Source organism: Sycon ciliatum, chromosome 3 (genome assembly GCF_964019385.1).
Source record: "Sycon ciliatum chromosome 3, ocSycCili1.1, whole genome shotgun sequence".
Classification (NCBI taxonomy): domain Eukaryota; kingdom Metazoa; phylum Porifera; class Calcarea; order Leucosolenida; family Sycettidae; genus Sycon; species Sycon ciliatum.
The window spans coordinates 6,275,867-6,289,471 of NC_088645.1; the positions used below are offsets into that span (position 1 = coordinate 6,275,867).

At 49.4% G+C, this 13,605-nt stretch overlaps 2 protein-coding genes across 4 annotated transcripts in view; one reads left to right on the plus strand and one right to left on the minus strand.

Moving 5' to 3' along the window:
* LOC135811276 (aquaporin-like) overlaps positions 1-13,605 on the plus strand; it is a 133,460-nt gene that overhangs the window by 43,400 nt on the left and 76,455 nt on the right. The gene's annotated exons all lie outside the window — the stretch shown is intronic.
* LOC135811272 (TNF receptor-associated factor 5-like) overlaps positions 2,274-13,605 on the minus strand; it is a 41,518-nt gene continuing 30,186 nt past the window's right edge. For all 3 annotated transcript variants that reach the window (XM_065324486.1, XM_065324484.1, XM_065324485.1), the window contains exons 8-12: positions 12,886-12,979; positions 11,460-11,575; positions 11,011-11,078; positions 4,824-4,979; positions 2,274-3,593 (exon numbers count right to left, since the gene is read on the minus strand). In XM_065324486.1, coding sequence (XP_065180558.1) covers positions 3,484-3,593; positions 4,824-4,979; positions 11,011-11,078; positions 11,460-11,575; positions 12,886-12,979 — 544 coding nt within the window. In that variant the 3' untranslated portion in view covers positions 2,274-3,483. The remainder of the gene's footprint in view (positions 3,594-4,823; positions 4,980-11,010; positions 11,079-11,459; positions 11,576-12,885; positions 12,980-13,605) is intronic.

Genomic DNA, 13,605 nt, shown 5'->3' on the forward strand with positions numbered 1-13,605 from the left:
CGACGATGGGCATCCTATGGTCCAATGGTGTGGTGTGTGTGTGTGTGCACGCCTATGTTCATGTGTGTGTGTGCACGCGTATGTATGTGTGTGTGTGCACGCGTGTGTGTGTGTGTGTCCGAAATCTTAGCCTATGCATTCTTAAATACTGTGTCCCTGTGGTGTTTGCCGAGGTGTCCGGAAACTTTTTTAAAGTTTTTTTGGCGACGACCAGAAGCACAGGCAAAAAAGGTACCATGCGTCATGCATTGAAGATGGCCGGCCATCACCTTTTTGTCGGGCAACTGTTACATGCACTTGTACAATGCATGTGCAACTACGCTGTGGTACCATATTTGGCAAGTTTGACTCTTACAACCAGCCCTATACAGGATGTGTACGTGTACTAATATTACAATTGTAGGTAATTGAGCTGCGTCTGCCTGCCAAATATGGTGCATTTGTATGTGCACTTGCCCCCTCACACTACATACAGTGCGTTTCAAAAATATAGACGCTTGATTTAAAAAAAAACCGTTAGGCCAGCACTGTACATGTAAACCACATATAATCTGTGATCGCTTTGTGCATAAAAAATTTAGAAATTGGCCGTTTGCTATCAGCGATATACGACCACTTATTTTAAAAGAGTACATGTATTAGTAAATAATTGGGGGAAGGACTCGAGCAATATTTGGAGAAAAATTATCAAAAAGCTCCAACCAAATTTGAAATATTTCAAAAATACCATGCGTCTATACATGTACATGTATACCAAATGTTGTAGAAACAGTTGATTTTTTTTTTTTTTTTTTTCATTAATTTACTGTACTGCGATAAAGCCTCTTGTACGGGCAAAAGCAACACAATGATGAGAAACCAGGGTATGATAGGAAGATAATATTAAAAATACTACACAGGTGTGGAAAATATGTCTCCGGAATGGCGAGAGTCACACTAAAACACAAATGGTTTTAGATCCGGCTTTCAACCACTGCCAGCTCCCTGAGCTCGTTAGCTGGACGATGGTATGCCGACCGAGACCCACGGACACACATGACAGCGGACCGGAGCTAGAAACAGTTGATACATGTATACAGTATAGCAAGAGTACATAACCCCCTGGCCCTGGGGGGTTAGAGTACATAACCCCCTGGCCCTGGGGGGTTAGAGTACATAACCCCCTGGCCCTGGGGGGTTATGTACTCTTGAGTATAGTAATAATCGAAACCACAAAACAACAATAACTGTATGCATGACATCGTGATGTAAATCGGTAACCAACGATTTTCTTCCGGATAAGGGGCCGTCCGTAAATATCGATAGTTTTTTCAAGACGATATTTGTTCATATCTCCCCGGACCCCCTCCCTCCCCCCTCAAAACGAACATACACACGTTTATGCAGGGTGTCAATATTTTGTTAGTGAAGTGTAATCTCCTTGCGAAACGTAACCAACAGGAACAGGAACTCCAAATTCACCATACACCTTGGTTTACATTGCCAGTCTCTCAACCTTGCCATGGCTGTATTCTTGGGGTTGACTTTCACTTTGTGTATGTCATCAACCGTGGCTGCATGTTTGCCCAGTGCCCCAAAGTAAGAGATCGATTTTTTTTCAAAAGAACAAGACGAACAGGGACCAAACCCCGCCCCCCCCCAAACGAACGAATATCTTCTCTAAAAAAATATCGATATTAATTTTGTGGACGACCCCTAAGCGAGGTCTGACTGTATTCTATTCTTTGGACTCTTGATTGATCCTTTCAATTAACCGTACGTACGTGAAATACTATACATGCATTTGCACAACTCTAACGTGTGGATCCCAAAATATCCGGACAGACGAGGGAACCGAATACAGTGATCACACACACACATACTGTACATGTATCAGGGGCGTAGCACCCGCTACGACTGGTACGACCATGGCCGTACCACTTTTCGAAAAGTGTGATCCGTCTGGAACGTGCAAAACCGTATTAAAAAATCAGGATCCATCGATGCATACATACATGTATGTACATGTATGCATATCAGACTTTGACCATTTTCTAGACTCGTACTCGTAGATCTGTTATGCATCTGCAGTCGTACTGAGTGAGTACTGTACTCGACTCGACTGCACACTGCGCCTGGAGTGTGCCAGAAGTTCCCAGAACGCAGGATTTTGTGTCTTTTTTTACAAAATTTTCTGAAGAGAAAAAAATTGACTGTCACAACCCAGACTAGAACCAGGGACCATCCCTTGAGACCAGCGATTCTCTAACCACTTTTAAAGGCGTCACACATTTAAAAAGAAGAAGAAGGTTGATATACATCTTAAAACATAGAAAACAGCAGCACTAGCATTAGAAAACAGATACAAAAGGCAGCTTGCTTATGGAATACGGCAGGCGGTGCGGGAAAACTGTTAAAATCTAGCAGTAGCTGCCAAGCGAACGAAGCATGACACCGTGTACTTCAGTGTACGGGGGGGGGGGGGGGGGGGGGGAGAGATGAGTAGATATAGATGCATGACACAGTGTACTTCAGTGTACGGGGGAGATGAGTAGATCATTCCCACCGACTGCAGTGTACAAAGGAGATGAGTAGATCGACTGCAGTGCAAGGGGGATCCCGGGGAGATGAGTAGATCCCTCCCTTACGCACTGACAGTCTATCGCACACTGCCACTTTCGGTCATCGGGCGGGATGTCGTACTCCCAACTCGATATCGGGACGGTCCCGGCAAAATCGGGATGGCCGGCAGGTATGCTACACGGATGTATCACTTGAGAGGCGAGCATACACTGCCATGTACAGTGCAGTTATAAATAGCAAAGACAAAACTGTCTAGTAGCACGCTGTAAGCGATGCGGGGAGCGCGGCACGTGTACGAAAATAATCAATTGTCAGCCATCAGTGGTGACATAGATACGGAACAGCATCTGCTCTCGAAATTTCAATTTGAGGTACCCACTAGAAAGTCATAGAAATCAGCTGGCAAAATCATCTATGCTATGGGATTTCAACTTTGAGCAGAACCCAATCGTGTAGTGATCACTTACACAATGGTCTCTATGTCAAGGGTCAAGCTTACCAGCAGACACTAAACTCAGTAAACATCGCATTCGCCTAGTAAGGAACAGACTGAGGCGTGTGCGCATGTCTTCTCTCTCTCTCTCTCTCTCTCTCTCTCTCTCTCTCTCTCTCTCTCTCTCTCTATCTCTCTCTCTCTCTCTCTCTCTCTCTCTCTTTCTCCTTCTCAACCCCCCCTCTCTCTCTCTCTCTCTCTCTCTCTCTCTCTCTCTCTCCTTCATACACACATCTATAGCTATTCACAGAAACAACCATACACACACGCAATCGCCCGCACAAGCGCATGCATACACAAGCACGCACACACACACACACACACACACACACACACACACACACACACACACACACACACACACACACACACACACACACACACACACAAACACACACACACACACACACACACACAATGCAAACGCCCTACGCCCGGCCAATCATGGCAATGATCTCTATAAAGACATCTCCGTCGTCCGACATAAAGTCGCTGATATCAACATCAGAGAGGTTGACAAATTGCTGACAACCGAATCCTACAGAGGGAAAACCCGGATAGAGCATAGAATTAACTCTGGACATTTGGGAGTCACGAAAATTTCCTGATCATGAGTCAAGAAATTGTGTTATAATTTCGGAACGACGCTTCACGCAGCTTCATTGTGATCAACTTGTATTGTGGCAACACTGGCCAACACTCGGATGCACTGCTATTTCACACAGTCAGACGGTTCTTTCTCAATAGTTCGGTCGCTCTGACCATCTTCAGGAAATTGCGGGTCAGGAAATTGTGAGTCGGGGAAATTATGAGTATAGGGCCCGTGGATAACACAATGCAGGGGCGGCAGGGGATTTTCCACATTGGTGCAACTATGGAGAGGGAGAATCCTGTGGGCCTCCCCATGAGAAAATTGGGCCCAAATAGCTCATATTAATTTTTATTGCTTCAAAGTCAGAATAGGAAATTATCGGTGCACCTTTGGCCACACTGCACGAACAAGTCTCAGGTTCTACAGAATAGGCGAAATCAAATGCACTGCACCTGCCACACCAGTTCCGACACCCCTGTGATGGTAGGGTGAATAAGTTATGATTATTCTATTCAGAGGTATGATTGTAAAGTTTCAGGAATCTTTGAACAGGTGACGTGGAAGCAATAATCCGCCACGACGTGCTTTGCACTTTTCTACGCGCGCGCTCTCTCACTACGTACCGCGCTTTGTTTCCTTGTTTATACCGCTGTTTTCTCCATGTCCACTTCATTCTGGATGATGGTCATGAAGACCGAAACGTTGAAAAGATACTTCTAGTGGATTTGTGTGAAATGCAGTGCTCTCTTGAGTGTAGGCGGGTTGCCTGCAAACTATTCAAATGTTAAAACAATTTATAGAAAAGAAAAAAAGGACCAAGGAACTACAAGGAACGTGCGCTTAGCCAATAACCTACAAACACACACACACACACACACACACACACACACACACACACACACACACACACACATACACACACACACAAACACAGTATTGTCGAGCGCAGAAGAACGATAAGAACGGAAACCGTAATATACCCTATAATGTACACCCAGACGTATAACTCTGCATAAATGTACATGTAAGACTGTACCATCGAAAAAGAACGAAACTGCTGTGTTCGCTAAAAAAAGAACGGGCTAGGCTAGAACCCTGACCCCCCCCCCCCCCCCCCCAGTTCTCTCCCCCCCCCCCCCCTGATATTACTGTACTCCAGCATGTAGTATTGCTCACCAGGGGAGTTTGCGCACGTGTTTCCAAGCAACTGCTGCACGTCGCAGCCATTATGAGCCACCGCTTGCTGAGGCTCATGTCTATGACCTGGTGACAGTAGCTTGAATGTGAGTGAGTACGGGAATGGCCACTCCAGCACAGCATCATACTCTCCACCTGTACAGACACATTCATGCAGTCATGCATTCATGCACACACACACACACACACACACACACACACACACACACACACACACACACACACACACACACACACACACACACACACACACACACACACACACACACACACGCGCATGCACACACACACACACACACACACAAACTCGCACACTCACACGCATACTCACACACACACACACACACACACACACACACACACACACACACACACACACACACACACACACACACACACACACACACAACACACACACACACACACGCATGCACACACATCGATTGCTGCAATTGCCTGCTCTACGGCTACCACAGTCCCTGTATTTCTTGCTACTGACAGGGGGAACTCCCTTACACCCTGCCTGCCTGTCGGACGCATCAGTTTGTGCGGTGGTGTCCTAGAATTTGGTAGGGACCCTATAACAAACACAACAAAAAGTCGGTTGGGAGGGGGTCTGGGTCGGTTGGGAGATGTCGGGAGGGGGACCCCTTGCTTTCCCCACTATAACTTTGAGCAGTTGTTTTCAGATGAAGTGTCCGTACGGTGGAGTCGACACAACCAGAGGAACGCTCTTTTTGATGACCTAGATGAAGAATAAGCATAGTCAGTACCCTCAGCTGACAGCTGGTAGCTCTCGCATTAGTTCCATACTCAGCTCTCTCGTTTTATTTACACCGTTCCAGGAGTATAAGCCGCACCCAGATTTATTTGTGACGAAAGACAACCATCATTCTACCCTGTGCTATGTTGTGCTATGTGTAGATGGTCCATCCCTCATTCGCTATGCGTCCCTCATTCGCTATGCATCCCTCATTCGCTATGCATCCCTCATTCGCTATGCATCCCTCATTCGCTATCCATCCCTCATTCGCTATCCATCCCTCATTCGCTATGCATCCCTCATTCGCTATGCATCCCTCATTCGCTATCCATCCCTCATTCGCTATCCATCCCTCATTCGCTATCCATCCCTCATTCGCTATCCATCCCTCATTCGCTATCCATCCCTCATTCGCTATCCATCCCTCATTCGCTATCCATCCCTCATTCGCTATGCATCCCTCATTCGCTATGCATCCCTCATTCGCTATGCATCCCTCATTCGCTATGCGCACCTTTCAAATTTGAGTGCGGATGCAGATTTTCTCGTTCTGCGGTTTTCTTAGCTTATGTCCCAAGTATGTCTAGCAGTACCTCCAGGAGTTGCTGCATCAACCTTAGTAAGGATTTTGCGTCAGAGGACCATGCCTTCTTCGTCAAGCTGCTTCTCGGAGCAGGGGTTCGGAGCACGGACATCCGAGTTATTGATATTCAGGGCAGGAGAGGTACGTGCAAAGTAACTCTTGCCTCGACAGCTGCCCGTGACACGTTGCTCTCCCGCGGACTGTCGGCCCAAGGGAAGACCTTGGAATTGTTGCCAGGGGATGGCACTGCTGAAACGGTGCATGTGTTTGGAGTTCCGGAGGACATGGCGCTGTCGGCCATTGCGTCTTCACTGAGTCGTTTTGGGACACTCTTGGGGCCCGCGAAAAACGAGAAAAAGACGGTTGAGGGCTGCACCTTCAGTACAGGTATCGTATACTACACCATGGTACCCACAATCGCTGTCCCCAGCTCCATCACCGTAGGCCGGTACAAACTGCGAGTTTGGCACAAAGGGCAGACCCCCACGTGCTGGAAATGTAGCACCCCCGGCCACGTGGCGAGGGATTGCAGGGCGATCTCGCAGCAGGGCACCAAGCCCAGTCCGGGAGCTGCAACGTCAACAAGCGAGCTTGAACCACCCCAAGAACCACTTGGGCAGGGGCAGGAAAACCAAGAAGTGGCAGCGCTACCAACACCAGCAAAACAGCAACAAGAAGGCAGTGTGAACAAGGAGGCACAGGATCATGTCCCTGATGCACCACAACCTTGGACGTACGCCAATGCGTTGGGAGTTCACACTCCCTGCACGAGTGCTCGAACCGAGGCGACTGCCCCCACATCTTCATCCACACCCGTGTTCCCGATGAGTAGAGGCAAAGCTGGTCACCCATCACCTGATGACCAAGGCTTCAAGCTGGCTCGTGGGAAACACACGTTCCCAGCGCGTGTTATTACTCCGGCTACAAAGCAAGGAGTCCAGGTGCCTGAGAGTGAGGAGAGCAAAGCCATTCGTCAACTCGTCACAAGGCTTCGGATGAGTATGCCACAGCGAAAGCTCGGGAGCAGGCGAAGGGACAGCTTGTAAGTTGTTAGAGGTTGCGCGCCTTGCATTGTTTGTCTCATTGGCTTATTCCGCATTTGTCTGTATCTATCTGCATCAACATTTTAGCCCCTACTATGACTCTCCCTCTCAATCCTCATGCACCACCTTTTATACCCCATGCATCTACGCCGACTCAGTCTGGCATCAAAATAGCCACGCTCAATGCATGTAGTTTAAGATACAAACTGCCAGAGATTGCCAGCCTCATCCGCACGCGTCAGTACGACATCTTGGGTCTATCAGAGACATGGCTAGATCCCGAGATTACAGACGGAGAGCTCAGTATTGACGGGTACAATCTGATTCGAAAAGACCGCACTCAACGCTTGGGTGGCGGAGTCTGCTTCTACTACCGTCAAGATCTCCCAGTTCGATCCCGCCCAGATCTGCATTCTGAATCTACAGAAACAGTCTGGGTAGAAATAAACGGAAAACCAGGTCGACACCTGGTTGGTTGCGTGTACCGGCCACCGGGGGAGCCAGTGTCTTACTGGGCAGATTTGGAAGCAGATATTGTACGAGCAGCTGTGCAGTCTTCTTCCGTGACCCTAGTTGGAGACTTTAATGTAAATATGGACCCAGCCCATCCGGCACCCCAGCACAAACACCTCACCGACCTCTGTGCTGCGTTTGGCCTCCAGAACATCGTCATGCAGCCGACCCGTGAAACTCCACAGTGCCCTGAAGGCACGATGATCGATCTCATATTGACCAACCCGGCGCTAGTGTCCCTAGCAACGGTTGTGCCCACTGATATTAGTGACCACAGCGCTGTGGAAGCCTTTATTCAGCTTGCCGTTGACGTTCCACCCGCGTCGTCCACGACGTCGCGGCTGACCAGGAATATACGTGGCGTTGACATTAACTCTTTTCGGCAAGATATCCTTGAGGCTTCTCTACATGATTTTTCGGATCACAATGATGTAAATCACATGTGGAAAGAGTGGCACACTAAGTTCCTGTACGTTTTGGACAAGCATGCCCCGCTGCACAACTCTAAGCCTTCCCGGAGGGCGATACCTCCCTGGTCTGACAGAGAGCTGCACCAGCTCGAACAGCGTAAACGGCGGCTGCACAGCCGTTGGCGGAAGGATAGGACAAACGGCACACTGTATGCAGAGTTTAAACAAGCACGTAGCACTGCTCGGAACGCGTATCGGCGCAAGCGAAACGAGTACTTCTCCCGTCAGTGCGAAGAAAATGTGGCCAACCCTAGGAAGTCTTGGGCCATTCTAAATGCAGTCACTGGGCGTTCACGTCGCCGCCAAGATCCTAGTTGTAGCATCAGCGAGGTGGCCAACACGTTCCACTCCATTGTCACCGATCCCAACCGTCCTGAACAACTCTGTACCCCGCACGGTCCCGCTGGACCCGTCTCCTTGACCGAACTTGATCCTGTGACTCCTGCTGACGTCCGACGTCTCCTTGAGAAGTTGGATGCGCGGAAAGCCACAGGTAGTGACGGCATACCGGGCTCTCTGCTACAGCAGTGTGCTGACTTGCTTTCATATTCTCTTGCTGTGCTGTTCTGCACCTCGCTGAGGACTGGAACCATTCCATCCGCATTTAAATTGGCGTCTGTCGTGCCACTGTACAAGGCCGGTGACCCATCAGTCCCCACCAACTATAGACCTGTATCCCTTCTCCCAATAGTGTCCAAGTTGCTGGAGAGGGTAGTGCAACACCAGTTAGTTCGTCATTTGGACTTGACCCAGGCATTACCCGAAACACAATTTGCCTTCCGCAAGAAATGTTCCACGGAAGACGCACTCTGTGTGCTGACTGATAATCTGCAGAAGGCGAGAGACAGTGGCAAGACCACAGGGCTGTGCCTATTAGACATGTCGAAGGCTTTTGATAAAGTGCACCACGACAAGTTAATTCAAGACCTCCTTGCGGTTGGAATTTCTGGAAAAGCCCTTAGTTGGTTCGTCGACTACTTGTCCGGCCGCAAGCAGCAGATCCTCATCTCGCCTTCAACCAGCCCTGCTCTGGCTTGCACCTGCGGAGTGCCCCAAGGCTCTGTTCTCGGCCCTGTCCTCTTCAGTATATACACACGCGATGTCCCTTTGGTTTCCTCGCCTGTGCCAAGTGTACAATTTGCAGATGACATAGCCCTGTACGACTCCCAGGCCTCAGCGGCGGAAGCGTCCAGAACCCTCACCACAGCGGCAACTGCTCTGGCCGGTTGGCTGAAGTCCCGAGGCCTTATCTTGAACGCCACCAAGAGCCAGGTTCTGACTATCTCTCCCCAGCAGCATGTACAGGAAGTAACAGTCAAAAGCGGCGACTGTCTCCTCCCTTCAGCGTCTTCTGCGCGCTACCTCGGCGTTCACCTTGACAATCGCCTAGATTGGGACACCCATGTAAACTATGTGGTCACCAAGGTTGCCAAGAAAATTGGCGCCTTGTGGCGGGCACGCCGAAGCCTATCAAGACGCTCTCGTCAGGTGTATGTGAAGGCGGTCATAATGCCCGACCTGCTTTATGGCTCCTGCTGTTTTTCAGCCGCAATGCGAGAGGGTCAACTGAAACGACTGCAAACCACGCAAAACAGAGCCATCCGCTGTATCGATGGCAACCCGCCCCGGACAGCCATGCAGCCGCTGCTCACTGCTCACTCCCTGTACCGTGTCAGCGAGCTCTACAGGCAGAAAATATTGATCACCATCTGGCGGTGCATCAACGCCCGCACCAGCCCTGTGCTCGCCCAGCTTCTGACCCCGGCACAAGGCACCCCTACCCGCCATCAGCAGTCAAATGGCCTACTAAGCCAGGCAAACCGTAGCCGCCGCGGTCAGCGGAGATTTTCTGTTGCTGGTGCTCTGCTGTGGAACGCTCTCCCTGGTGAGGTCCGCACAATTACCCGGCTACCTGAGTTTAAGCATGCATGTGTACCATACGCCTGTAGGGAGTAGTTCGAGTTGCTGCTGATTGCTCTGCTCTCCCTCCCCGTGCAGTTCAGTAACCCGCACGTAGTATCACAGATACATCGTATTCTCTCTCTCCCCCCGTTTACCCGCAGTTATTAGTATCCTATTCTCTTACTATGTGCTTCCATAGCGTTTACTATGTTCTTCCATAGCGTTTACTATGTTCTTCCATAGCCACTTCTAGGCTAAGCCTTCGCCGTCATTTTATTGGGTCGTCATCCCGTTTGAATGTGCGAAGTGAAATAAAAACCAACCAACCAACCAACCATCCCTCATTCGCTATGCATCCCTCATTCGCTATGCATCCCTCATTCGCCATGCATCCCTCATTCGCTATCCATCCCTCATTCGCTATGCATCCCTCATTCGCTATGCATCCCTCATTCGCTATGCATCCCTCATTCGCTATCCATCCCTCATTCGCTATGCATCCCTCATTCGCTATGCATCCCTCATTCGCTATGCATCCCTCATTCGCTATCCATCCCTCATTCGCTATCCATCCCTCATTCGCTATGCATCCCTCATTCGCTATGCATCCCTCATTCGCTATGCATCCCTCATTCGCTATGCATCCCTCATTCGCTATGCATCCCTCATTCGCTATGCATCCCTCATTCGCTATGCATCCCTCATTCGTTATGCATCCCTCATTCGCTAAGCAAACCTCGTTCGCTATGCGTCCCTCATTCGCTATGCATCCCTCATTCGCTATGCGTCCCTCATTCGCTATGCATCCCTCATTCGCTATGCATCCCTCATTCGCCGTGCATCCCTAATTCGCTGTGCCAAGCCAAGGATTCTTTTCATTGCGCTTCCTTACCTTTCAAAAAGAGGACATAGGCACTCATGTGGCTTCCTTTGCCAGGCCCGTTGCCATGCCGGTACAGTCTATAGACAGTGTTGGACAGTGTCATACATACACATACACATACATACACATACACATACACATACACATACACATACATACACACATACACAGTGATACTAGTCAACTTCGCTAATAACGACTGCGGATATAACGACAATTCGCGAATAACGACAGAATTTCCATGCCCAGAGCAAAGTCCCATCCCACTGTAATACATATAACGAGACTTCGGGTATAACGACACTTCGCGAATAAGGACACTTTTCTGATGCCGTGCCGAGTGTCGTTATACGCGAAGTTGACTGTACACATGCATACACAGTGATACGCAGTGATGGACATACACATGCACACATACATACACACAGTCTACATGGGGTTGTTATTTTATCACTCACCTAGCACGGAGTTGGTAACTAGCGTCAGATACTGCAAACGGCTGTGATGTAAACACGGGAGACTTGCCATTCGCAACCAACTCCTGTGCTTCCGAGAACTTCTCTATCCGCCATATCTGAAGTACCACACGAACACCCCCCCCCCCCAAAAAACACACAAACACACACACACACACAAACACACAGTCATGATCGCAGACAGACACAGATGCACATACATACACATACTCGCATGCACATGTATCTACACACACACACACACACACACACACACACACACACACACACACACACACACACACGCACACACACACACACGCACGCACCCACGCACGTACCCACGCACGCATGCACCCACGCATGCACACACACAGCGGGTTAGGATAAAAATGCACTGATATGGCTGGCGGAGACCCCCAGTTTGTTCAGCTGAACAGGCATCACTCTAATTTAGGCCAGTGTATTAGGTTGCCTGCAGGCTCAGTGTAGTTCTGCTAAACTGAAAAGATGGTTGAACCCTCCCAGGATCCCAGTGCTTCAAATTGCCACTGGGGGTCAGGCACCGTGTGTCCAATCCCAGAGCGCGTGGCCAAGTGTTCTGAATCAGTCGGAAAACCAGCTTTTCTTCCCCGGTCTCAAGCCGATATGCCTACTGCCCTGCCACCCTACTTCTAGCCCCCACCCCCTCCCCTCCTCCTCCCGCCGCTCCACCAAACCGGCCTCGGTCAGGTTCAAAGTTGTATACTTCGAAGTAGCTAATAATTGCCAGGGATTCCTATTCCAGGGACTCCCAAGTCAGGGATTCCTATTCAGGGATTCCTATTCAAGGGATTCCTATTCAAGGGATTGCTATTCCCGGGATTCCTATTCCAGGGATTCATATTCATATTCCCGGGATTCATATTCCCGGGATCGCTATTCCCGGGATCGCTATTCCAGGGATCGCTATTCCAGGGATTGCTATTCCAGGGATTGCTATTCCAGGGATTCCTATTCCAGGGATTCCTATTCAGGGATTCCTATTCCAAGGATTCCTATTCAGGGGATTGCTATTCCCGGGATTCCTATTCGCAGGGGATTCCTACACCAGGGACTCCCATGCCAGAAATTCCTCTCCCAGGAACTCCTCTTCTGAGGACTCCTATTCCAAGAAGTCAACATTGCAATTCCTTGGAGTCCCGTGTCAGGGATTGTTAGCATCCATGAAGACAACATAACATTTGGTTATCAAACAGAGACAAAGTTTGCCTCAAACCTGATGAGGAAGTCTGCATGGTGCATAGTCAATAGTGGGTTTCAGCGCGATGTGTGCCCGTGTGTGTGTGCACGCGCGCGCACACATGTGTGTATGTGTTTATGGGGGTGTAAGGGTTGTAAGGGTTGTTGCTGTCAAACCTAGGCGAATGCAAGCATGGGTAGCACTCACCCAAGATATGTCTCCGTTTACATGTGGACTGCTAGGCCTGGGTACAGTGGTGAGCTCTATAAACACGTTGTCTGCAGTCCTGCCGGACTCAATGCTGTTATCATGGGTAGGATACAGAACACAGAGCACAGGACAAACGTGATGATCAAGATCCCCATGTGCATATAGTATATACACATCCATGGAAATAGAGCAAGGGAGAGAGAGCGAGGGAGAGAGAGAGAAAGAAAGAGAGAGAGAGAGAGAGAGAGAGAGAGAGAGAGAGAGAGAGAGAGAGAGAGAGAGAGAGAGAGAGAGAGAGAGAGAGAGAGAGAGAGAGAGAGAGAGAGAGAGAGAGAGAGACAGAGAGAGAGAGAGAGAGAGAGAGAGAGAGAGAGAGAGAGAGAGAGAGAGAGAGAGAGAGAGAGAGAGAGAGAGAGAGAGAGAGGGAGGGAGAGGGAGAGGGAGAGGGAGAGGGAGAGGGAGAGGGAGAGGGAGAGGGAGAGGGAGAGGGAGAGGGAGAGGGAGAGGGAGAGGGAGAGGGAGAGGGAGAGGGAAAGGGAGAGGGAGAGGGAGAGAGAGAGAGGTGTGCACTGGCAGAAAGGTAGATTACCAAACACATTCCGAAATCAATATGCTAGTATTCGATCACACTGAACCATATCATCACTAAAAAGTAATGTTTGTGGCCAAAATTTCGACAATGGGGAAATAGGTACCTTGCAAAGCTATCCCTATTCT